This window comes from Saccopteryx leptura, chromosome 4, assembly GCF_036850995.1.
Source record: "Saccopteryx leptura isolate mSacLep1 chromosome 4, mSacLep1_pri_phased_curated, whole genome shotgun sequence".
Taxonomy (NCBI): domain Eukaryota; kingdom Metazoa; phylum Chordata; class Mammalia; order Chiroptera; family Emballonuridae; genus Saccopteryx; species Saccopteryx leptura.
This window is the reverse complement of record NC_089506.1, coordinates 138,905,048-138,932,622: the sequence shown is the minus strand read 5'-3', so window position 1 is coordinate 138,932,622 and position 27,575 is coordinate 138,905,048. Positions and strand designations below refer to the sequence as shown.

The following is a 27,575-nucleotide window of genomic DNA, read 5'->3' as shown; positions in this document are numbered from 1 at the left end:
CCCTTCTTTAAATATGGGCTCATTTCTCATCCTTTTAATAAATTTTCCCTGATTACTACACTCTTCCCTTCCCTTGAACCCTGATCTTTTCAGTCATTCTTCCCAAATCTCAGGGAATTATTTTGAGTTTGTAGAATGAGAGGCAGCAGATGAAGAAGAGGGTTATAAGTTGTGTCTGGCACATGCATGGCTCCCACACTGCACAAACATCCTACAGTGCACAAGAGTCCACGAGAGGCAGGATGCAGCAGCCTTCCTGATGTGTGTGTGCAGCTTTGAAGAGTATTCCATTCATATTTGGTCACTGCAGTGCTATCCGGTTGCTTCCGTAATGTCTGCAGAGTCGGAATCTGCGGGTGCAAAGTGGATCAGAAGGAGTGGAGTGGATTTAATAATGTGTGACCACTGAGCTAAAGTTTAGTGGGAGATAGATAAGTATTACTCTAGCTTAATTTTCTCTCTTTTACTTATAATTCATTTGGATCCTATGAGTCTACTATGAAAAGTTAAATTAATTCATTTTATCTTTTTAAGACAAAATATGCTATTTGCAGCTACAAAGCAAAATCCAAAAATATCAAGTATGTTTTCCAAATTGAATTTAGATAAATATGTACAGTGTTAATAATTCTATCTAGAAATTATTAGCTAAAAAGAATCAAAGAATTTCATCATGAAATTATAAAAATTAGCAACATTGGAAGTATTAGATGACCAATTCTAAAATGTCTTCCAAATTGACCAAGCAGTAGCACAGTGGATAGAGCATTGGACTGGGACACAGATGACCTGGGTTCAAAACCCCGAGGTTGCTGGATTGAGCACAGGCTGACCAGCTTAAGCATGAGGTCTCTGGCTTGAGCATGAGATCATAGACATGACTACATGGTCGCTGGCTTTAGCCCAAGGTCACTGGCTGGAAGCCCAAGGTCGCTGGCTTGAGCCCAAGGTTGCTGGCTTGAGCAAGGGGTCACTCCCTCTGCTGTAGCCCCTGGTCAAGGCACATATGAGAAAATAATCAATAAACAACTAAGGAGAGTAAAGAGCCACAATGAAGAATTGATACTTCTCATCTCTCTCTCTTCCTGCCTGTCTGTCCCTATCTGTCCTTCTCTCTATCTCTGTCACAAAAAAAAAAAATCTCTTTCAAATATGATCAGGAGAACCTGATCAGAACCTATATTACATTCAACACAGGCTTGTCATTTGTTCAAACTAAAAATATTACTATATAAATATAATAGATGAGTTGAAAAGAGACAAAAAATGAATATATATGCATATATATACATTTGTAAAAATATTTGTACGGTTCACACACACACACACAAATGTGTGTGTGTGTGTGTGTGTGTGTATATATATATATATATATATATATATATATATATATATATATATATATATATATATTCAAACTACTATAACAAAATATCATTGACTGGGTAGCTTATAAACAACAGAAATTTATTCCTCACAGCTCTGAAGGCTGGGAAGTCCAAAATTATGGTGCTGGCAAATTCGGTATCTGGTGAGAGCTGGCTAGTTCATAGAGGGCCATCTTTTCTCTGCGTCCTGAAATCACTGAGGAATACAAGGGTCCTTTATCACATCTCTTTTATTAGAACATAAACCTTATTTATGAAGGTTCTATCCCAATGACTTAACCATCTCCCAAAGGATTCACCTTCAAATATAATCACATTGAGGATCAGGTTTCAACATACGAATTTGCTGTGGGTGGGAGGGGAGACAAACATTCAGTCTAGAGCAAGCACTTATTATAAATAGACACTGAGGCCCTGGCCGGTTTGCTCAGTGGTCAGCCCAGCATGTGGAAGTCCCAGGTTTGATTTCTAGCCAGGGCACACAGGAGAAGTGCCCATATGCTTCTCCACCCTTCCCCCTCTCCTTTCTCTCTATCTCTCTCTTCCCCTTCCGCAGCCAAGACTCCACTGGAGCAAAGTTGGCCCGGGCGCTGAGGATGGCTCCATGGCCTCCACCTCAGGCACTAGAATGGCTCCAGTTGCAGCAAAGCAACATCCCAGATGGGCAGAACATCACTCCATAGTAGGCATGCCAGGTGGATCCTGGTTGGGCGCATATGGGAGTCAGTCTGTCTGTCTGTTGCCCCTGCTTCTCACTTCGGAAAAATACAAATAAATAAATAAATAAATAGACATTGAGGATAAAATGATAACCAAAACACACAGCTTTGTCTTCATTGAGCTTATAGTCTAGTGAGAGAGGCATTACAGAACTACAAATATTGAACTACTGACTGTGATAACTGCTGTGAGAATATTATAAAATACTAAAGGAGAAGATAACATTATGTGTTACTACTTTAAATAGAAGCATTCAGAAAAGCAGTATCTTTAAATTATATACCAAACATGGCAGTATCTTTTGTCAGCTATATAGTTGCTATGCTAGGTACACACCTATATAGTTATGCATAAGTACACATACACAATGATTATAACTAGAAAAAGCAAAGAATGAAATGATTATAGAATGATGTACAATTTTAGTGAATTCTTTCAATTGTATTCAGAAATATATCTATTTTCCTATCAACTTTGCATCTACTAGCCCAAGTTCTAGTTTTCTTTACATTTGTATGTTCTTTTGAGAAAATCTACTCATTTTGGCATTTGTTGAATATTGGCATCCTTTCCAAAAAAACATTGTTAGTCTCTGAAGTAGGACACACAGTCTCCACAGTGAGCTTACTGACAATATCAGTGCAGCAAAAGTCACAAGAAAGAAAAAAAGTAAGAATTGTTAAACAGAGGTGATAATATGGAGAACAGAATAATTAGTTGCCAGACAAAAAGCTCTTATGAACTTCATATACATATTCAGTCAACTTTTTATCACTTAGAAGATTTAAACCCATAAAATACATGTTAAGAATATTTCTAAACTTGTTATTGAGTGACCTAGAATGCTGAATTCTGTTATTCTGTAAAGCATTTATTCAAACATTAAATATTGAAATATTTACAGGTATTAAAACCTTTTCAATAAGAATCTTTTCAAGTTACAATAAATTCACACTAACAGCCACTGCTTTCTCTGTTCTGTTCTGGGTGCTGAAATCAGCAAACTATGCAGTAAGCTGGTGATTATTTAGAAACTTTCCCAAATACCCAGAAAAATTTATTCCATATAGAAGCCTTTCCCTATTTTTGCAGCTGTGCAAGAACAAACATTGACCCAACTAAAGCACTGACCTATAGTTTAGGGGCTTGACATTGAAGTAATTTTAACATACTATGTTTCTCTGACTTACCAGATATCAAAAAAAAAAAAAAAAAAAAAAGAGTAGATTTTGATTTTTTTATTTCTTGGGCTCTGTATTTTATTTTATGTTTTTATTTAATTTTTTTTAAGTGAGAGGAGGGGAGATAGTGAGACAGACTCCCGCATGCGCCCCAGCTGGGATCCAGCCAGCAACCGCCATCTGGGGCTGATGCTCAAACCAGCCGAGCTATCCTCAGTGTCTGGACTGATCTTCAAATCAGTAGAGCCACTGGCTGTGAGAGGGGAAGAGACAGAGGAGGGGGAGAAAGAGGGGAAGAGAAGCAGATGGCCACTTCTCCTGTGTGCCCTGACTGGGAATTGAACCTGGTATGTCCTTATGCAGGGCTGATGCTCAATACACTGAGCCAACATTGTCTTTCTGCAATAGTCTCCTTACTTATTCAGACTCTATCCACTGAGCCAACCAGCCAGGGCTTGGGCTCCATATTTTAAATGTCAAGTAGACATTACTGTTTTAGGACAGTCTTTTAGAATACAAAAATCTACCAAAATGTTAGGAAGTTTTCAATTAAATTATTCAATTAAGAGATTATCATATTGGTGGGAATGTAAAGTAGTACAACCATTATGGAAGAAAGTATGGTGGTTCCTCAAAAAACTGAAAATAGAACTACCTTATGACCCAGCAATCCCTCTACTGGGTATATATCCCAAAAACTCAGAAACATTGATACGTAAAGACACATGCAGCCCCATGTTTATTGCAGCATTGTTCACAGTGGCCAGGACATGGAAACAACCAAAAAGCCCATCAATAGATGACTGGATAAAGAAGATGTGGCACATATACACTATGGAATACTACTCAGCCATAAGAAATGATGACATCGGTACATTTACAGCAAAATGGTGGGATCTTGATAACATGATACGAAGCGAAATAAGTAAATCAGAAAAAAACAGGAACTGTATTATTCCATACGTAGGTGGGACATAATAGTGAAACTAAGAGACATTTATAAGAGTGTGGTGGTTACGGGGGGGGAGGGGGGAATGGGAGAGGGATAGGGGGTGGGGAGGGGCACAAAGAAAACAAGATAGAAGGTGACAGAGGACAATCTGACTTTGGGTGGTGGGTATGCAACATAATTGAACGACAAGATAACCTGGACTTGTTATCTTTGAATATATGTATCCTGATTTATTGATGTCACCCCATTAAAAAAATAAAATTATATAAAAATAAATAAATAAATAAATAAATAAATAAATAAAGAGATTATCATAGTAATAATATCAAGGGAGGAGGAATCTTTGTTATAGAAATATTTTTATTCCAAAAGGAAGACACGGAAAGCATAAGACATTTAAAACTTCTATGAAATTACTTTTAAAATGTGTCGTGCAATTTGTACGGCCATGATGTAGTAACAGTAAACGTGTGCCCTCAAACACAATGATCAAGTAGTCGATACAAATGGCAGCCATTTTAATTTTGTTCTAATTAGTCATATTGGTTACTTAACTTCAATGTTTACTCAGTGACTAATAACCACACGTTTAAGCTCTGAGTGGTATGTTTTATTTACGTGCTCAAGGATTATGCAGTAAAGTTTACTGAATAATATAAGTTAAATTGAAATTCTCCTTACCTTTTCCAAACACTGTGCACTCAAAAGGGACAAAGATTTTATTATGATAAAGATACAAAAGGGCCATACAGTTCATGATCTATAAAATTAATAAAGCATGTTAGAACAAGGAGCATCCCTAGAGTCAAGTGTATAGATTAGATGAAGGAGGTGACAATAATAGAGAATGTTAGTTTGTTTCTAAGGAGTGATTATAAGTTTAAAAACACCATTGAAAACATATTTTTGAAGTGAGATTTCCACTTCTAGATGATTCTGTTTGTAGTAGTGCTTGTCTGTCTCCTTGCTTTGCCTGAAGTGATGTTTGTCTATTGTCCCAGAGTTACTGAACAGTAGTTAAAGCACAGGTGAAATGAAAGATTTACATTAAAGATAGCTAGGTTTATTTATAAATTATAATACTTAACAGATAAATTTCTTATTTTATTATATGACTACATTTTTTTCACAATGGCTTAATGATGATCTGCAACTTATAACGTTGCCAGAAAAAATAATGCATACTTTCACGCAAGTTATTTCCTGTTTTTTTAAGAATAAACAGGTAAATTTTTAGTTTTCTTCCCCAGCATAATGTTATGAACAATTCTTACTTTTTCATAAGTTGACAGATTTTAAATCTCCAAAGTCTTATTATAATTAATTTTAATGTCTTCCAAACTTTGCTTTGTCTTTATCTCACAATAATTAACAAAGGGTCTTAATTTAGCTTAAAATACTGATTAGATGGCAAATACTTCATTAAGATGTTTCCATGTAAACAGAATACCTTATTTTAAAAGATAAATAAAGTAACAGTTTTTATAGGCTGCCCAAAATATATTAAAGTCAAAGTATGCTCCAAAACCAAGCTTCTTGAACTCTAGCCTCTTAGAACTATTTATTTGGCCTGCACGTGTAATTAAATAAATTAAAATCAATGAACATATAAAAATAAATATACATGTTAAAGGGGGGAAAAGAACCACTGTAAGAGAGTCCCAAGCTAGGGCTGAGGGACAAGCCTAAATGAGATCTGAATAGTGAGGAGAAGCCAGTCACATTGTAAACCAGGGACAGAGCATTCTTGGGAGAAATTCATTCAGTGAGAATTTCAAATTTTCTGAGACGGGGAATATATGGTGTTTGCAAACCACAAGGAAACTGAAGGAACTGCAGCCTAGCAGTGGAGAGGGAGTGGTTTAAGATAAGACTAGACGAGCAAAGAGGAGTGAAACCATAATGCTTTGAATTTGGTCTAGAATTCAGATTTTATTCTAAATGCACTAGAAAATGGGTTAGAAGTTTTGAGCAAGGGGGTGATATACTATGATTTATGTCTACAAAGGCCCATGTGAATAGTAGATTATGGTAGGCCGAGACAGTAAAGATGAGGAGACCTTTCAGGAGGGTTTTGAGGTAGTTTAGCTGAGAAATCATGGTGGAGTCGACTAGGATTGTAGCAGATGAAGATGAACCAGTTTGAAAAAAGAAAAATGGTGGTAGAGGTAGCAGTACTTGGATGTGCAGATTAGGGGAAAAGATACACAAAACATCCCTCCTAGATTTTGGCTTACACAAATGCATGGATGATGGAGGCATAAACTACATTGAGGAAAATTGAGAGAACAGATTTGGGCTGGAGAGGGAGGACTCAAGCAATCCATTTGACATCCATTATTTGACCAGCAGTTAGTTGGATTTACTAGGTTTGATGTTCAGGAAAGAGTGTACTCCTAGAAAGTTTTGGAATCATCAACACATAAGTCATATTTATAGCCATGGGACTAGAAGATACCATGTGAGAAGGAAGGAAATGCAAACAGAGGCAGGGAGCTGGCCCTGGTCAGAGAGACGGAGACCCTCAGCCCAGCCAGTGAGGAAAAGGTGAGAGGAGGGTGCATCGGTTCCCAGATGCAAACACTTCCCAAGTTGGACTCCTTTGCACTGATGTATGGCTATTTATATTTTCATGTCATTTTTTTCAAAATCTAAGTTAGTTGCAAACATTTAACAGGGTGACACTGATCAATAACAGTAAAAAGGTTTCAGGTAAATTTTTCTATAGCATTTGAACTGTCAATTATGTTGTGTCACCCAAAGTCAAATCATTTTCCGTCACCATATATGAAAACATTTTTAAATAGAGGACTTTTGCATTAAAATCTGCCTTTCTAGTGTCTGTTGAAAAACTCAAAGATGTGCGATTTTCAGCCTGCGTTCTCATTGGACAGCACCAGCGGCTCTGGTCCCTGCTGTAGTTCCCACTCCCTTTTCTCAGGACCGCGGTTCTCCCTCCGCCTCAGCCTTGCCCACCTGGGCACCCATGTTTGGCTTTCTTTACATTTTGTTTCAGCACTAAACTTAATACTTGGCACATTGAACACTATGGAACACTATCAATTCATGATGGTTTATTAAATAAAGAATCACAAGATCTCTTTTACCTCCAGGATTGATTCTGTGGCAGTGTTATTTTGACATTTTTCATACCAAGTGAAGGCATTAACTATATCAGTGTATAAAACTAATAGGTTCCTCTCTGCAGATTACAGATAACTTGACCTAATACTTTACCACAAAGTGGAAGTGGTCTGAGTGGAGACAAATAGATTGGAGATTTATTCCTACCACATAAAGACATTTCCAGTAATTAAGGACTATGTGGCTAATTACAGCCTAATGAAGAAGAATGACTCATGAGAATGTTTTGGTTTCCCCATGCCTTTTGAAACAAGCCTGCATTACAGTGAAAGTCCTGCGAAGCATATTACATTAAGAATGTCATTCACCATATTAGTTAAATGTTCAAAGTTTATTTTCCAGTTTATTTTTCTGTAATGCATTCCTTAATATCTCTATAACTATTATAACCCAATTAGCTTTATTTTAAGTCTAAAATAAGAATTAAATCTATTTCTTTATCCATAAATCTTATATAACATACTTAAATTTAAATTCTGAAAATTATTAACCAAAGCAGACAACTCTGAGTTGACAACAATAGTCAGATAATCTCTAGTTCTAGGACCAGTTGTGTTGGATTTATCAGTGGTAATAATGTTAATATGTAAATATTACTACCTGTGATGCGCACTAGAAAGTACATTACCTGTGTCACTCATTTAGCTCACCCACAATGCTGTGTAAGGGTGGCTGTCCTCACTGAAGTTGACCAAGGTTCAGTAGGTTGCCTCAGGTGATAAGGTTGTTACATGATAAAACTGAGATTCAAACTCAGGCAGGCCAATTCTTGTGCTCCTAACTCCCACAGGAGCCACACAACCCCATCTGTGCCTTTCCTTAGAACCGTTTAAGTGAAGCAATGAGTAAATGGGCCCCCATTCAATTAATATCATTATGTTCCAGAAAGAAACCAAATCACTATGAAAAAAACAACACATTGGGTTCAAACCTTGAAGAAACTTCTTCTACAGGCCACCATGGTGATTCTTCAGAGGAGTTAGAGGACAGAAGTGAGGTGGGAGTGGAGTTCAGCTGTGAATAAGTGCATTCCCCCCCACCCCCAAATGATGACTGTCTGGAAACCCCAAGGAAATGGAGAAGGGGGTGGAAAGAAGTTAGATTGTATAGATACAGATAAGAATTTGTAAAGGTTTCTCAGGTGGTAGTCCTGAAATGCACTCTTGTCCTGGTAAGAACCAATGGATTAAGAGAATCATCAAAAGTTGATGAGCGGTGAATCTCTCAGGAACCAGTGGTTTTGAGACACTGTCTCTAAGGAGCACAGGAAGAAAGGCAATGGAGGAGAGAGAAGCTGTTGCATACCTGGCCCACTTTAACGCAAGTCCCCACTTGTCAGTAAGAGCCAGCTTTCCTAGATACTCGTGGTATGTCCCGCAGGGAGAAGTTCTCACCAGGACCCTGGGAAGGTGACTTAATTCTATTTTGTTGATGAGGAAACTGAGGCACAGAGAGGTTAAGTGACACAATGTAAAGGGCATAGAGCATTTACTTAATCAGTGAATACACACGGTTGAAAAAACAAATAAAATAATAATGATTGTGGAAAGATAAAAACCCACAAAGAACTTAATCAGCAGAACAGAGCTAAACTCATCATACTTCTGGTAGGAAAGGATGAGAAAAGAGAATTAAGAAAAGAGAGAATATTTTTAGGATATTAACAGAGTTTCAGGTTACATCTGAAAACAATGATTTTTATTAAACTGTGTTCATTTGACCACATGAGAGCTATTAGGGGACTTTTTTTTTTTCTGAAGTTGGAAATGGGGAGGCAGTCAGACTCCCACATGCACCCAACTGGGATCCACCCGGCAAGCCCACCAGGGGGCAATGCTCTGCCCATCTGGGGCGTTGCTCTGTTGCAACCAGAGCCATTCTAGCACCTGATGCAGAGACCATGGAGCCATCCTCAGCACTCGGGCCAACTTTTTGCTCCAGTGGAGCCTTGGCTGTGGGAGGGGAAGAGAGAGATAGAGAGGAAGAAGAGGGGGAGGGGTGGAGAAGCAGATGGGCGCTTTTCCTGTGTGCCCTGGCCGGGAATCGAACCCGGGACTCCTGCACGCCAGGCTGATGCTCTACCACTGAGCCAACCGGCCAGGGCCGAGGGGACTCTTGATGCACATTTAAAGCAGAGAAGCTCACCTTTTGTCAGCTTTATATTGCAAAAGGTTTGTCTACTCTAAACTGTCCTTTGGGGAGAGAAAGTGCCACTGCCCTGAAGGAAACAATTGTTTTAAATATTGCCATAGATCAACATTTAGGCTCTGATAGTGACAGCATTTATCCCTTATCTTTGACTCTGAAAACTGGATGCAACAATAACATGGTACACATTCATGCTCAACATCATCCAAAGCAATACTAACATATTGGTGTTGAGTAGTTTCACATTAGAGAAACAATTTAGTTTAAGATGGATGTGATCAATACCTAAGAGGATGCTTCATGGTACATCAGGTCAGATGAGGCAGGTCTTGACAGAAAGGACATATGCCATTTAAAGGAATTGTAAAAACACAATTCTAGACAATTTGGATCGGCTATAGATTGTTAGGAAATAGCAGGGCACAAAGACTGTACAATAGTTAGAGAGGTTGTAGAGGTAGGAGGTGGGTTGATGAAGAGAGTAAATTCTTGACGGCAGTGGGACCAAAAGGCCAGGGTCACAGATGGTAGAAAACAATGAGCCCTTTACAGCAAAGAGCAATCATCATTTATCCTGTTTTCAGCATTGAGCTTTTCCTTTATATTTCGAAACTAGACAACAGTCAGGACATTTCACATCAGTATCTTTAAGGAATAGAGGATATGAGATAAATTTTTCATGTTTTAAAGACATGTTTAAAGATAGCATTTATATTAACAGAGGAATAGACATTTTGCAAAAAAATATAATTCTTCAATTATAACAATATATTGCAATCTTGGCTACCAGCTTCTTAGTATCTTTTCCAGAGATACTCTAGATAAGAATTTTTGTTTTATTTACCTGTTAGTTAAAATCCCTCAACTATTTATTTTCATACCACTTACATTTAGTTTGTGCATTGGTGATACATTCACATGTTTCAAAAGTTTAAAAATATGTAAATATACACAGTAAAAATCGCCCAAGATTCCTCTACTCCAGTGATTTTCAACCTTTTTTGAGCCGCGGCACATTTTTTACATTTACAAAATCCTGGGGCACACCACCTACCAAAATGACACAAAATGACACTCTAACACAGTACATATTATACATACAGTTAATAATATAGTTTCTAAATGTATTTATACTCACTTAGTATGAAACCTGGGCCTGTTTTGATGAACACAAAAGGGATATCCTGGCAGGAATGGTAGAAAGACACACACGAAGCTCTTCCTCAACAGTTCTCAGTCTCTCTCTGTTTTTAGTTTTTATCGCAGTCAAGCTTGGGAAGCTCAGCTCACATAGATATGTGGTTGAAAACGAGAGCAATGTCAAAATAGCTTTGTTGGCCAGAATGGGGAACTCCTTGGCAACAGATAACCAAAAACTGACCAAAGGAAGATCAGCAAACTTTAGCTTTAAAGTTAGATAACATTGTGATGCATTGTATATCACCCTCTGTGGGGTCCTTTTTTTTAAAAAAAAAAGGTCAAATATCTATACCATCAGGATAGACATAACCAGCTGAGGCTCAGGCTTTATCTAGTGGTGGCAACATTTACCTCCAGTCCTGACCAGGATTAGAAATCAAGACCATGGGGAGGAGTAGCAGCCACACAATGACAAGTGCTCAGCAGCCCGCGCGGGAACCTTCCTGGGTATGGATGAGAGGCGGCCTACTATTGGTTCATCACTAGTGGTCGGGATGAATCCTAGAAGGTGATTGGTCAGTGAGTGTTCCCTGTGCCTCCACTCTTCCTGTTGCTGATAGCTGGAGGGATTGTGAGGGGAATGTCTATGTTCGGATGGAGGCGGCTGGCGGCAGGCCGGATAAATAGCCTCCGCGGGCCATATCCGGCACATGGGCCGGGCCATAGTTTGGGGAATAATGTTTAATTTCCCCATGGCACACCTGACCATGTCTCACGGCACACTAGTGTGCCGCGGCACACTGGTTGAAAAACACTGCTCTACTCAAGCATCTACCTCACCTTTCTACAGGCTCCCAAGGTCATTAGTTCCTTGTGTTTCTTATAAATCCTTTCAGATATAGTTTATGCATATATACCTATTTCTTTTGAATTTACACAAATGGTGTGAAACACCACCAACTTTTAGGGCAGAGTTTGAACTTCAGATAAAAGCAAAGATGGTCTAGGGACAAATGCAAAAAAGGTTTCAAACTCAAATCAAGCAGCAGGAGGCAGAGGTTAACAGGTGCTCATTAAAGCTCCTCTCCCGCCCACTGCAGGGTGCACCCTTCCTGAGGCACTGAGTCTCAGAGGCTCAGAGTCCCTCACGTTCAGGACTATCTGGGAAAGAAACTAAAGCTCTGACTCCTACAAATTAAAAGTAGTCAGCTGTCCAAAAGGACAGTAAAAACTGAGTGGGGCTAGGGACACCGGGCAACGAGGACTGAGAAGAGGACCCTTGTAAAATTTCCTGATGCAGAGCTGACTAGACACAATAAAATCAGAACCAAAAGTTGGAGCTTCTGCCCCAGAGGAGCAACTTCAGGAAAAGTTAGATTCATTCCAATCCAAAGTAATTCTAAACAGTTAAAATTTAATGAGTAAAGTACCCCATATTTTTTCTAAATATTTTATCCTACTCAAATATGTAATGTGTAAAGTAAAATGAAACAATGTCTAAATTATGCATTCTGTTCTAAATATTCTTTTTAATATATGTATTTAATTTTATAGTGTTTTCATTTTATTTTATTTAGTTTCTCTTCATTTATATTTTTTAGTGAGACAGATAGACAGAGACAGACAGACAGGAAGAGAGAGAGATGAGAAGCATTAACTCATTGTTGTGGCACCTTTGTTATTCATTGATTGCTTTCTCATATATGCCTTAACCAGGGGCTCCAGTTTAGCCAGCGACCCCTTGCTCAAGCCAGCAACCTTGGGCTCAAGCCAGTGACCTTAAGGTTATGTCTGTGATCCCACGCTCAAGCCAGAGACCCCGTGCTCAAGCTGGTGAGCCCGTACTCAAGCTGGATGAGCCTGCACTCAGGCTGGGACCTCAGGGTTTCGAACCTGGGCTTCAGTGTCTCAGGCTGACACTCTATCCACTGTGCCACTGCCTGGTCAGGCCATAGTGTTTTGATCTTAGAGCTCTATAATTGTCTATAAAAGCAATTATCTATTGCTTTTATATAGAGCTATATAAAAGCAAATAACAGGTATCCACAGTTACTGTTATAGCTAAGCACAGGCTGTAGGCAGCACTAGTCCGTGTTGTCTCAGACACTAATGCATGCCACGCACATGTCACTTTTAGAGAAACAAAATGAACAAGTCCTGGAGAGGGAGACAGTGACTTTTCAGTAGACTATGACAAGCACAGAGTAAGGGTACAAATCCATCTTGGCTTCTAACCCTTGGGCAGGTTTAACTACTCTAATGAAAGTAACAGCTTTCAAAATGTTCGTCTTCTAAACCCACCATAGTGATAACAGATGTCACAAAAATAAGAAACTATTTTTAAAACCTGTGGAATTTTTTCAAATGACTCATCAAGGAGCTGACAGTTTAGTCACTACCTACCAGTTTGAAATGTCAGGGAGACATTAGCTTTCTGTTTGAAAAGTTTTGGAAATAGATAGTGGTGGTGGCTGCCCAACATGGTGAAAATAATTAATGCCATTGAATTGTACACTTGAGAAGGGTTAAAAGGCAAACTGTATGTTATGTATATTTTACTATGATAAAAAAATTCAAATAATGGTAGCTGAGGGTAATATTTTTAATGTCTTAGTTTAGTACCTTAATTTAGCCATATTAAATTTCTCAATTTTTTTGTTTTTGTTTTTATGTTTTATTGGTCTAGGAAGTCCAAAAGTCTGTAGGTTGCCAGTGAGAAAGTAACCAATCAAAACTGGTTATTTGCACAATCCATTATTTATTTATTTATTTATTTATTTATTTATTTATTTTGTATTTTTCTGAAGCTGGAAACGGGGAGAGACAGTCAGACAGACTCCCGCATGCGCCCGACAGGGATCCACCCGGCACGCCCACCAGGGGCGATGCTCTGCCCCTCTGGGGCGTCGCTCTGCCGCGACCAGAGCCACTCTAGCGCCTGAGGCAGAGGCCAAGGAGCCATCCCCAGCGCCCGGGCCATCTTTGCTCCAATGGAGCCTTGGCTGCGGGAGGGGAAGAGAGAGACAGAGAGGAAGGAGGGGGAGGGGGTGGAGAAGCAAATGGGTGCTTCTCCTATGTGCCCTGGCCGGGAATCGAACCCGGGTCCCCCACATGCCAGGCCGACGCTCTACCGCTGAGCCAACCGGCCAGGGCAATCCACAATTTATTTTGAGAAAAAAACTTTGATCTGTAGCACCTTCTCTTTTCTGTTACCTGTATGTTTTTTGGCAAGTTAATGGTCAAATACATATACATTTTTAATAGAACTAAAAATAATAGGTAATAGTCCAATAACATATTCCTAAATTGTTCTTCTGCAATTGATTACTTTTGTTCTATTGTTTAAAAGACTTCACCTAAATTATATAGCAATACAAAGATCAGTTATTTGGTCATGCTATTGCTTTTATAATTTGATGAAATTAAACAGTGTCCTCTGGATTTCACAACAGAATTATTAAAATAATAACAAGGACCTGCTGTTTCCCCTGGAGACAACTGTGGTCTTTGAAGGGCATCAAATATTTCAAGTCACTGTCATTGAAACTCACTAATAGAAATATTAAATTTCTGTAATTTAAAAATTAGACTTTAAAAAATTCAATCCCCCCATGAACATATATATATGCTCAGTTTTATTTGTTTATATTTTACTTAAAAAAAGTAAAACAAGCAATACTCATTTTGATTATCAAGGTTTATTTTTACCTTTTGCATTCTTTTGCTTTGTAACTGCATGTTGATCAAACGGTCTTGATTTAAACATAAATTTCAAACCAATCCAGGTTTTTGCATTCAGTGATCAGATTCAAGACTCCCTCTAGGCAAGACAGCACAGAGTTTGTCACTAGCACATTCAGTTCCTTTTTCTGCTCTCTGTGCCTTCTCTCTTCCTCTCCAGTCTAGTGTGTTTCCTGGTTGATCCTTATCATGACAACCTGCCATAGTGAGCCTAATCGAATCTTAAACTCAGTGTTCACATGACATAGACCTGTCACTCAGATAGCTGAGCTCTGAGAGAGCCTGCAGTGGGACCCAGAGCTCCTGGCTCACTCACTGGCCAGTGCCCATGCCTACATCTCATCTGTTGTGCAACTGGCCACACCCATCAATGCTCAACGCTCTACAATCTGCACTGTGGATCTTTTAAAAACAAGCAAACTGACAAAATAGAATATTCTTTTTTAAATAAAAAAAAAATTTATTCATTTTTAGAAAGGAGAAAGAGAGAAAGAGAGAGAGAGAAGGGGACAGGAAGTATACACTCCTATATGTATTTTGACCGAGCAATCCCAGGTTTTCGAGCCAGCGACCTCAGTGTTCCAGGTCAACACTTTATCCACTGCACCACCTCAGGTCAGGCTTCAGTATTCTTTTTCTTTTTAATGTTTCATTTGTTGATTTTAGAGAGAGAGGAGAGAGACAGAGAGAGAAAGAAGGGTAGGAGCAGGAAGCATCAACTCTGTAGTAGTTGTTTCTCATAGGTACCTTGACTAGGCAAGCCCAGGGTTTTGTGACCTCAGCATGCCAGGTTGATGCTTTATCCACTGTGCTACCACAGGTCAGGCAGAATGCAGTATTCTTAACATGCCATGGTAGAGGTTATAAACATAATGGCTCTCAGTCACTCAATGTGTTACATGTTACACATCTTTCTTAGGGTTCTTAGAAATTCATTCAGGCACTTCTGGCACCAATTACCTCAACACCCAGTCCCTCTCAGAATAAAAACAAAAATGGTAGAAATTTATATGCTCTGGTAGGTTAGAAACATTATTTGGGGGAAACCCAGTGGATTTGTTTGTATCTACTCAGTTCTCAGTATCTTACCATGTAAGTCATCATCTACTCACAGTGTTTGGGTAAAAGTAAATAGTACCTAAAAAAAATAAGGCTCTTACACTTCTAAAACACTACAAGATGATTTACAGTTAACCACAGAAAAGAATTAGAAGACTCAGTCCTTTGCATAAGAGTTTTGATCTTTGCTTTAACTCTTTAATTTATAAAACACTCAGATCTTTTTTTTTTTTTTTTTTTTTTTTTTTTTTTTTTTTTTTATATATAATTTTATTTTTTTAATGGGGTGACATCAATAAATCAGGATACATATATTCAAAGATAACAAGTCCAGGTTATCTTGTCGTTCAATTATGTTGCATACCCACCACCCAAAGTCAGATTGTCCTCTGTCACCTTCTATCTTGTTTTCTTTGTGCCCCTCCCCACCCCCTATCCCTCTCCCATTCCCCCCTCCCCCCCCCCGTAACCACCACACTCTTATAAATGTCTCTTAGTTTCACTATTATATCCCACCTACGTATGGAATAATACAGTTCCTGTTTTTTTCTGATTTACTTATTTCGCTTCGTATCATGTTATCAAGATCCCACCATTTTGCTGTAAATGTTCCGATGTCATCATTTCTTATGGCTGAGTAGTATTCCATAGTGTATATGTGCCACATCTTCTTTATCCAGTCATCTATTGATGGGCTTTTTGGTTGTTTCCATGTCCTGGCCACTGTGAACAATGCTGCAATAAACATGGGGCTGCATGTGTCTTTACGTATCAATGTTTCTGAGTTTTTGGGATATATACCCAGTAGAGGGATTGCTGGGTCATAAGGTAGTTCTATTTTCAGTTTTTTGAGGAACCACCATACTTTCTTCCATAATGGTTGTACTACTTTACATTCCCACCAACAGTGTATGAGGGTTCCTTTTTCTCCACAGCCTCTCCAACATTTGCTGTTACCTGACTTGCTAATAACAGCTAATCGAACAGGTGTGAGGTGGTATCTCATTGCCGTTTTGATTTGCATTTCTCTAATAGCTAAAGAAGATGAGCATCTTTTCATATATCTGTTGGCCATTTGTATTTCTTCCTGGGAGAAGTGTCTATTCATATCCTCTTCCCATTTTTTTATTGGATTGTTTGTTTGTTTGTTGTTGAGTTTTATGAGTTCTTTGTATATTTTGGATATTAGGCCCTTATCTGAGCTGTCGTTTGAAAAAATCATTTCCCATTTAGTTGGCTTTCTGTTTATTTTGTTATCAGTTTCTCTTGCTGAGCAAAAACTTCTTAGTCTGATGTAGTCCCATTCATTAATTTTTGCCTTCACTTCTCTTGCCATTGGAGTCAAATTCATAAAATGCTCTTTAAAACCCAGGTCCCTGAGTTGAGTACCTATGTCTTCTTCTATGTACTTAATTGTTTCAGGTCTTATGTTTAGATCTTTGATCCATTTTGAGTTAATTTTTGTACAGGGGGAGAGACTGTAGTCCAGTTTCATTCTTTTGCATGTGGCTTTCCAGTTTTCCCAGCACCATTTATTGAAGAGGCTTTCTTTTCTCCATTGTGTGTTGTTGGCCCCTTTATCAAAAATTATTTGACTATATATATGTGGTTTTATTTCTGGACTTTCTATTCTGTTCCATTGGTCTGAGAAAACACTCAGATCTTGTATTCATTCTGGAACACCTTATGATTATACTAAACCGCACAATAATTTCCAAGTTTCCTGTATAACACAGGTGGCATTTTATGTACTTTCTACCCCACATGACTCAAACCTTTAGAAGTAAATGAAACTATAGAAAGTTAGTGTACACCAAAATTATGCTCATTATCAGGCAGTATCATATTTGAGAAATACTGTGGAAAATCTATTCAGTGGGAAGAGTTAGCAGTTAGTGGACCCTTACTTTGGGTCAGCCTTTATTTTTAAGTGTTTTATGTGTCTATTAGGTCAACTGTATAAAGTAGATATGACTACTTTTAATTCATATAACAAAATTGGGGTTTAGAGGTTGCACAGCTTGCTCGAGGCTACAGAGCTAGTAAATTAAGGAGGTGAAGTTAGAACAAGGTCTGTAGCCCATCAAAACCCTTGTTCCTAATACTATAATACCTACTATTTCAGTGCATTTGGGCCTTAGCTTTGACTTTAAAAAGCATGAAAACATCATGAAACTGCAACCTCTTGTAACTCTGTGTCATGTCTAAACTCAAGTCCCAGCAGCACAAGGCCCAGCTCCCAGGTGTCCTCCAAGGGGTCTGGGGATAGATGTTCCCTATGGTCTTCAGGTGTAACTGAAAAAACTTAGTTAACAGCTCCTTCTCCTCTTACCAGAAAGATGACATTAGAGATATTTAGCTAGAACTTGGATGCACTCATCAGGTAAAATGTAGGAGGAACATTTTGTATAGGATAGAGTTAAATAGATTTTTTTTTTAAGTGAGAGAGACAGGAAGGAGAGAGATGAGAAGCATCAACTCATAGTTTTTGCACCTTAGTTGTTTATTGATTGTTTTCTCATATGTGCCTTGACTGGGGGGGGAGGGTGGCTCCAGTTGAGCCAGTGATACCTTGCTCAAGCCAGCAACTTGGGCTCAAGCCAGCAGACCCCACATTTAAAATGGGGCGACCCTGTGCTCAAGCTGGTGAGTCCACACTCAAGCCGAAGAACTTAGGGTTTTAAACTTGGGACCTCAGCATCCCAGGCCAACACTCTATCAAAAGTAACACCACCTGGTCAGGTAGAGTTACTTTTCATTTCCTACATCTTAGTACCTCTATATAAGAAGATTTAAAAAAAAACAGAATCTAAAGGAAATGCTTAATGGGCTGGATTCATTTTAATTAATCCATTATATTCTTTCACTTTTGTAATCTATTCAAAGAAGGGAGATTGTTGGCTTTGTTAAACTTTTCTGTTTCTGAAAATTGAGGCTTTCATACATGAAATTATGTTTATTTTTTAATATTACATAATTCTGATTTCTAGATTATAAAATAGGACCACTATATCTATTGTTGTACACTTTTTATTTTAAAATTAAAGCCCTGTGTATTAAATAACTAAATTTCGAGATCTGCTGGAAGTGAGTCGCTACTCTTCATGCTGTCTTGTGTATCTGAAATGATTCACGGCCAGGTGTACTCAGTACCTACCTGCCTCAGGCAGGACAGGCTACATGAAAGGCAATTTGAGCAGCCTTTGGAAGCTGTGGATAGATAAGAAACTGTGTGTGTCCCAGAGTTCTTACACCACTTTCTGATTTTCAAATCTTGCACATCCTCAAGAGACCTTGTCAAGGTCAGAAGCCAGTTAGATCACAGGGGAAACCCCAGAGAAAGCTCAGATCTGATAGTAACAGCTGGCTCTCTACAGAACAGCAGCCCTGCTGACTTGGCATGCTAGGAACACTGCGGTACTCTCTGGAAAGTAATGAAGTCCTTGGAGGAGGGAAGAAGAAACAAAAGGACAAGGAAAAGAAAGGTGGATGTGATAAGATAACTGTTTAATAAGAAATAGCAGGAAACAAAAAGAGAGGGACTAGAAACAGCTTTACGGGAATAAAGATGTAATTACTTGGTTAATCAGAAAATAAGTATAACTTTGGATACACTTCTAACATTCCAGTTTTGAGGAATAGCTTTTAAAATCTGGAGGTGTTTGTTATAAAGCATTCACTAAAAATGCCTTTGTGATGTCTAGCTTTTTCTGAAAGTAAAATGGCCCTGGCTAGTTTTCTCAGTGGTTAGAGCCAGCATGTGGATGTCCCAAGTTCAATCCCTGGTCAGGGCACACATGAGAAGCGACCATCTGCTTCTCTTCACCTTCCTCTCCCCCTTCTCTCACTCTTCCCGTCTTGCAGCCAGTGACTCCAATGGTTCGAGTGTTGACCTCAGGTGCTGAGGATAACTTGGTTGATTCAAGCATCGGCACCAGATGGGATTGCCAGGTGGATCCCCATCAGGGCAAATGTGGGAGTCTGTCTGTCTTATCTCCCCTCCTCCCACTTAAAAAAATAAAATAAATAAATAAAATATATACATGTTGCTTAAAATGCTCCAGAATGACATTTTAATCCCAGGTGTATATTTGAATAGAGGCCATAAATGTGAAGCTATTTTAAATTCTTTGGCCAGAAGTATAATAAAAGTTAACCATGTTGTTTTATACTTTTTCCATAAATAAAATACTGATTTATTGTGTTTTTCTCACCTAGAAAGAGAAAAGTTTACCTACAGAGTTTTTGATTTATATTGTTGAAATAGTCGTGGTACTTTGTCATTCTCTTGGTCCTCTTTCTACATTTTTGATATTTAAATGTAAAAATTGTTTTTTTATTTTTATATAAATAAATTTTTATTAATTTTAATAGGGTGACATCAACAAATCAGGGTACATATATTCAAAGAAAACATGTCCAGGTTATCTTGTCATTCAGTTCTGTTGCATACCCATCACCCAAAGTCAGATTGTCCTCCGTCACCTTCTATCTAGTTTTCTTTGTGCCCCTCCCCCTCTCCCTCCTTCCCTCCCCTCGCTCCCCGTAACCACCACTCTCTCGTCCATGTCTCTTAGTCTCGTTTCTATGTCCCACCAATGTATTAAATCCTGCAGTTCTTATTTTTTTTCTGATTTACCTATTTTACTCCGTATAATGTTATCAAGATCCCACCATTTTGTTGTAAGTGATCCGATGTCATCATTTCTTATGGCTGAATAGTATACCATGGTGTATATGTGCCACATCTTCTTTATCCAGTATTCTATTTTTTTTTACAGTGATTAAAGCCTTTAAGCAAACTCTTGGCCAATACAGCAAGAATCCATAAAAGAGTAGTGTCCTTAACATGTTCACCAAGTCCAAGTTGGCCCAAACACCATGCCAAATCCCTACAAATGCAACCCAACCCCAGTTCAGCCTGTTAGGAGCTGTCACAAGGAGCAGGAGTCCAGGACAAGTCCACCTCCAAGAAAAGTCCGCATGGCACTGGAATTGTTGTCACAATTCTATACTTTGCAGCTCATGTCCAAGTCCCAATGACCGCTGCTTCTAGCTGGTAATGATCCACATAGACTAGAAAAGCCATCTACAGCATGTGTTTAAAATTTATCATGAAATCATCAAACTTTATATAACTATGGAATTTTATATCCAGTATTTCTTAATGATTATAGTACACATCCTTCCTTTTTTTTCAATGGTTTAAAAGGCATGGCTACTTTATAGATGCCCTTTAAACATTAGAGATACCTTTCTACGTGGCTCAGAGGAGACTACTGTCCAACAATGCAGAGAAGGTCATCACTCAGTGTTATTGTTCATCAGATACCCTGCCTAGGTAGCATATTCATTTCATATAAATGACTAAAAGCATATTAACTTTTTCTCTCTTTCTTTTCTTTTTTTATTTGTTTTTCCTTTCTTTTTCATTATAGCAGAAAATGGCCCCCATCTACTTGTGGAAGCAGAACAAGCCAAGGTGTTCTCACATAGAGGTGGCAATGTCACACTGCCATGTAAATTTTTTCGAGACCCTACAGCATTTGGCTCAGGAACCCACAAAATCCGAATTAAGTGGACCAAGCTAACTTCAGATTACCTCAAGGAAGTAGATGTTTTTGTTTCCATGGGATACCACAAGAAAGCCTATGGAGGTTTCCAGGGTCGAGTGTTTCTGAAAGGAGGCAGTGAGAACGATGCTTCTCTGGTGATCACAGACCTCACGCTGGAGGATTACGGGAAATATAAGTGTGAGGTGATTGAAGGGTTAGAAGATGATACTGCTGTGGTAGCACTAGATTTACAAGGTAAGTATCTATTAATCATGTCAAATTTAGAAATTTTAATTAATTACATCTTTTTGTTTTCATGATGAGTAATGTCTCATGATTACTATAGTGATGATGTACAAAACCAAAGGTCAATGAATAGCATGGCTTTCTTCTCTTTTGTATTTTGTAGTCTGTCCATGATCTCAGCTTTCATATTTGAAACTTACACACAATGGTTAGTGCAAAACTAAAGCTATTTGAAAGTAGGAGAAATGTGCAGTGAAACTGAATTAACAATAGTCATACACTCCCTTATGCTATTCAAAATTTACAACTTATCACAGGGTTATTGAGAGATTTAGATTTTATACTTTTGTTATACTTCTAAAATTATCTCACTTTCAAAATAATGTCAAATTTTTTTGAAGGACATCTGTGAACTAAAGTACATGTAATTGTATTCTGTTATATAACTGTGAAAACTTAATTTAACAAACAGGTAACCTCCAGATTTATTTAACTATTCATGTAAAGAAGTAATTTTTTTTTTTTTGTATTTTTCTGAAGCTGGAAGCGGGGAGAGACAGTCAGACAGACTCTCGCATGCACCCGACCGGGATCCACCCGGCACGCCCACCAGGGGGCGATGCTCTGCCCCTCCCGGGCGTCGCTCTGTTGCGACCAGAACCACTCTAGCACCTGGGGCAGAGGCCAAGGAGCCATCCCCAGCGCCCGGGCCATCTTTGCTCCAATGGAGCCTCTGCTGCGGGAGGGGAAGAGAGAGACAGAGAGGAAGGAGAGGGGGAGGGGTGGAGAAGCAGATGGGCGCTTCTCCTGTGTGCCCTGGCCAGGAATCAAACCCCGGACTTCTGCACGCCAGGCCAACGCTCTACCACTGAGCCAACCGGCCAGGGCCAAGAAGTAATTTTTTAACGGTCAAGAGTCTCTGAGACATTGAATAACAAAGATTCAAGGCATTTGGGGGGAAATTTTATTTCTTTTATATGTAATACATTCCATAGGTTCAAAAACCAAAATGTATAGAAAGCTAAACAATAAAAAATGTCCTTGTCATCCTGTGTCCTCTCTTCCCAAAGCCCACCTGCTAAACACCCCATCAGTAGGGAAACTCTTCTCCATGGTTTTTCACATATTTCAGAACTTCTCATATTCATTACTTTCAGAGTTTCTTTACACTGGAGGATGACTTTTGGCTTCATGGATAAAATCCTATCCCTATGCATGTAAACCATAAGTGTGTGTTTACTAAAAGACCCTTTCACAATCTATAATGGGTTTGTGCCTTTGGAAAACATCTGTGTTTGGTCCACTCCGCCATCACTGAAGATTTGACCTCTGAATCCCATAGAACCCTACCACATGTCTGGCGATTTATTAGCTCTACCTATCTAATAAATTACACAATGTCATAAAATGCATTTTTATGACCTTCTCATCTCTCATAGCTGTAGTTCTTGGCTCCTGATTCATGCCACCTTGTGCTTTCAGGTTTTTTAATTCAAATTAATATCCAGGAACATTGGTGAAATTGAAACCAAATACACAAAAATATTGTTTGAGAACTTTCAGAAATAGAAAAATAAATTCAGATATGTACACAGCACTGCTAGGCACTGAGAAAGACTTAGAGAAGAAAGTAAAACTATGCTGCATGATCTCTGCCTTTTTAATTACTAAAATATGTACTTTGGGAGTTAATTAAATTTACTTTAGTTAGTAAATGTACCATGGTATGAAAAGCTGACATATGTCTAACCAATTGATATTTGCAAACAGCTAGGATGAATTAGACTGTGCACTTATAAATCTTAAAGAATGTGTTTTCAAAACATATTTCGGCTGATGAAACTACTGACATCATTTGATATTATTCATTTCCATGTGTTGCATTGTTTTTATTAATCCCCTTTGTAGTGATGCTTACCAGACCTCTATGGAAAAGTAAAGAACTTTCCATTATATTTTGACATATAAGTATAAAATAATTATACTTGGAAAATAACTGCACACCCTTCTTTTCTTCCATGAAAGTTTAACATTTTCTATTTTTTAAGTGCTGGATGAAAGCAATCACCCTTTGCTCAGAGTTCAGCTGTAAGAATTGCACATTCTTTCACAGAGCCAAGGAGGCTTCTGCAGTCATAGTCTTAGATGTTGAAATCTTTTTTTTTTTTTGTATTTTTCTGAAGTTGGAAACGGGGAGAGACAGTCAGACAGACTCCTGCATGCACCCAACCGGGATCCACCCGGCACGCCCACCAGGGGCGCTGCTCTGCCCACCAGGGGGCGATGCTCTGCCCCTCCCGACCAGAGCCACTCTAGCGCCTGGGGCAGAGGCCAAGGAGCCATCCCCAGCGCCCGGGCCATCTTTGCTCCAATGGAGCCTTGGCTGCGGGAGGGGAAGAGAGAGACAGAGAGGAAGGAAGGGGGGGTGGAGAAGCAAATGGGCGCTTCTCCTCTCCTTTATGCCCTGGCCGGAAATCAAACCCGGGTCCCCGGCACGCCAGGCCGACGCTCTACCGCTGAGCCAACCGGCCAGGGCCAGATGTTGAAATCTTAACAAGCTGGAAGTAAAATAAGTAAATAAATAAATGCTAATAAACATGCAGTTCCAGCAATGCCCCTGTTTGTAAGAAACATCTGATCGTTGAAATGCATGCACTAGATGTGCCCGATATAGTAAAGCTTTTAAAATTCTGAGTAAAACATAGAAATTACCTTGATGTACTTGGAGTGTGTCTTTTCAGCATCTTCAATCATTAATTAAAATTCATGTAAATCTTTTAAATTAATAAAACGGTAAGTTGATCACTTATTCTTACAATTGAAAATTAGTAAAATTTAATAGAAGGTTTCATTTTGACTTTAAGAAATAGTTGCTTGAAATTATGTTAAATTCAAAAGGAACACAAAAATAGATTACACTGGATTTCAGAACTGAATAGTATTTCGGTAACATTCAATGATTCATCAAGGACAAATCACCAAAGAAAAAATTTCCTCATGACTATGCAAGTCTTCTAAATACACTGCAGTGAATTTAAACCTGAAAGATTGTCTTGGTGTTCAAATTATAAGTTAAAATATTCTACATTCTCTACAGTTACTATCTTGAGCCATTTAAGAAATGGAATTCAACCCACATGGCTTTTTTCTCTTTCCACATTGAGGTGCTTTGAGATTTCTCTCATTTGATGGGCAACTGCCAAGAAATCTCTATTGGATAAATGAAGTCTTTTCCTTTACAGCGGCATTCGTGGGGGTGCTGAGGAGTGAGGATGGAAGGCGCGAGGGCGCAGGGAGCGCTGTGGCAGTCCTTCCCTGACGGGGCTCTTAGCTGGAGGCCTGGGCCTAGCCTTCTTAGATAGAGCCTTCTCCAGCTTCCGCCATCATCGCCGCAGGGGCCGGGGGCAACCCGGAGAGTCTTTTCCTTCCCCTTTTGGCTCTGACTCAGCTTACAGATCCTTCAGCCAAGAACCTGAGAAGGCAGGGTGAGATCAGGAAGCCTTCTTGGATCTCTGCCTGTAGTGGACAGTGCCAGCTGGACTGCCCTAGAGAGACAAACGTGTCCCGCCAAGACCTTTGGTGGACGCGACTTGATCTAGGCTATTGAACGTCCTTTTTGTAGTCTTCCAGGACAACTTATTACAGAAAACATTTCCTATGTACTGGTTACACTATTAGTGAATTGTACATTCATCTTCAATGGGTCTGCAGTCTCAAAAAGTAGCACATGTGATATAATTCACCAAATTACTGTCAATGGGATAATTTTTTGTATTCCACATGCTAAAATATTAATTTCTAGTTATATTCAAAAAGTCCAAGGTAAGGACTTGAAGAATCACACTAAATGGACTGTGTCATTTAGCAATTTTGAGGAGACATTTTGATACACTAGTCCTTCTTAAAGTCCAGCAAATGATACAACTTTGCTTTCTTATGTAATCCTTATCCTTTAAGGAATCTGTGCAGAAAGTTGTGAGACAGCTCAATCACCTCCCACAATTATTTAACTGAAAAAAATAATTTTGGAAAATCATTGTGTCTTCCCAGGCAAACCCAAGTGCCAAGTCACACCATTTACATTGTTAAAGGTTTTGCCCTTTAAAATATTTAATTCTTTGGCATTAACTTAATCAATAGATCTCTATTCTGTGCCTACCTGATATAGATAGGACAAGCATCAGGAAGGTTTTTGTTTTTTCTACTTATAATGAAAATGCTTTTAAAAGTTTAGTTTTGGATTAAGGCGGGCGGGGAAGGGAAAAAAAAAAAAAAAAAAAAAAAAAAGTTTAGTTTTGGTTTGGATTGCAATATATGAATATGGAAACTGAAAAATAGTAATAAATATATTTAAATAATGCATTTATTTTAGTTGCACTGTTTAAGGACAGAGAACATATGATTAAGGGCAATGGTAAAAATAGAAACAAGAGAGACATGATGTTTTTTACAAAGGTTTTCACTGTAAAGAATGGATTTATTAAGATGAAATAAGACAGTTTAATTAGGTTTTCACTTTCAGGATTTCTACAAATCAGAAGCCTCCTAAGGGAATGCCTGCAAGTTTTTTTGTTTGTTTGTTTGTTTGTTTTTTATAAATAAATTTTTATTTTAATGGGGTGACATCAATAAATCAGGGTACATATATTCAAAGAAAACATTTCCAGGTTATCTTGTCATTTAGTTCTGTTGCATACCCATCACCCAAAGAGAAATCGTCCTCCGTCACCCTCTATCCAGTTTTCTTTGTACCCCTCGTAACCACCCCCGTAACCACCACACTCCTGTCCATGTCTCTTAGTCTCATTTTTATGTCCCACCAATGTATGGAATCCTGCAGTTCTTGTTTTTTTTTCTGATTCACTTATTTCACTCCACATAATGTTATCAAGATTCCACCATTCTTCTGTAAGTGATCCGATGTCATCATTTCTTCTAGCTGAATAGTATACCATGGTGTATATGTGCCCCATCTTCTTTATCCAGTCTTCTATTTTTTTTTTTACAGTGATTAAAAGCCTTTAAGCAAACTCTTGGCCAATACAGCAAGAATCCATAAGAGAGTAGTGTCCTTAACATGTTCACCAAGTCCAAGTTGGCCCCATCACCATGCCAAATTCCTGAAAAATGCAACCCAACCACAGTTCAGTCTGTTAGGAGCTGTCACAGGGAGCAGGAGTCCAGGAAAAGTCCATATCCAGGAAAAGTCCTTATGGCACTGGAATTGTTGTAACCATTCTATACTTTGCAGCTCATGTCCAAGTCCCAATGAACCGCTGCTTCTAGCACATGTAAAAGAAAATATGTATCTACATTTGCATGTCTGTTTATACACTTAAAAGACAATATAAAATGAATTACTAATTATATAAGAATAATTACTAAAAAGTTTTTGGGAATTTTGATAAATACCTTCTCTCTAAGAGCAACCTGTACATACCTACATCCTCTATCAGGCTTAATATTCAATATTTACTTTTTCCCAGGCAGAGGGAGCTCGGGAATACATTGTTAGGGGGAGTAACCAGTAGAAAGTGGTAATTCTCAAGGAGGGCTATCTGGAAAATAGAATCTGCAGGTGAATCATTTCAGAAAGGAGAATTTCAAGGCTCAAGTTGAATTCTTAAGGTAAATCACTGAAGTTAACAAACCAAATAGCAAACTGTGACATTCTAAGAGCTGACCGGTTGTTCCAAGGGGCAAGGGTCCATGAGAAATCATTGCAAGTTGTCCAAAAATAACTACTTCATCTGGTGGAGATCTTATCATGTTTTTCACCAATCAAGTTGATTTGTTCTAGTCGTTAGTTTTTGTGCCACTAATGATCTATGCTTTCTCATTTGGACAGGTGTGGTATTCCCTTACTTTCCACGACTTGGGCGCTATAATCTCAATTTTCACGAGGCACAGCAGGCTTGTCTGGACCAAGATGCTGTGATTGCCTCCTTTGATCAGCTGTACGATGCCTGGCGGGGTGGGCTGGACTGGTGCAACGCTGGCTGGCTCAGCGATGGCTCAGTGCAGTACCCCATTACCAAGCCAAGGGAGCCGTGTGGAGGCCAGAACACCGTGCCCGGTGTCAGGAACTACGGGTTTTGGGACAAAGATAAAAGCAGATATGATGTATTTTGTTTTACATCCAACTACAATGGTAAGATATTAACCATACTGCCTTCTTTCCTCTGCTATGACACTACACTTGACTTGCAATCTTATCTACTTAAATGGATAAGATCAAAGCTTTGGAGAATTGCTTCAGTTTGAAAAGATGTAGAAAGTTCTATGATGTCATAATTTTTTT

The 27,575-nt window shown here is 38.7% G+C and overlaps 1 protein-coding gene across 1 annotated transcript in view; it reads left to right on the top strand.

Moving 5' to 3' along the window:
- The window catches only part of HAPLN1 (hyaluronan and proteoglycan link protein 1), a 78,527-nt gene that overhangs the window by 47,136 nt on the left and 3,816 nt on the right, over positions 1-27,575 (top strand). The window contains exons 3-4 of the mRNA XM_066383770.1: positions 20,912-21,283; positions 27,123-27,425. Coding sequence (XP_066239867.1) covers positions 20,912-21,283; positions 27,123-27,425 — 675 coding nt within the window. The remainder of the gene's footprint in view (positions 1-20,911; positions 21,284-27,122; positions 27,426-27,575) is intronic.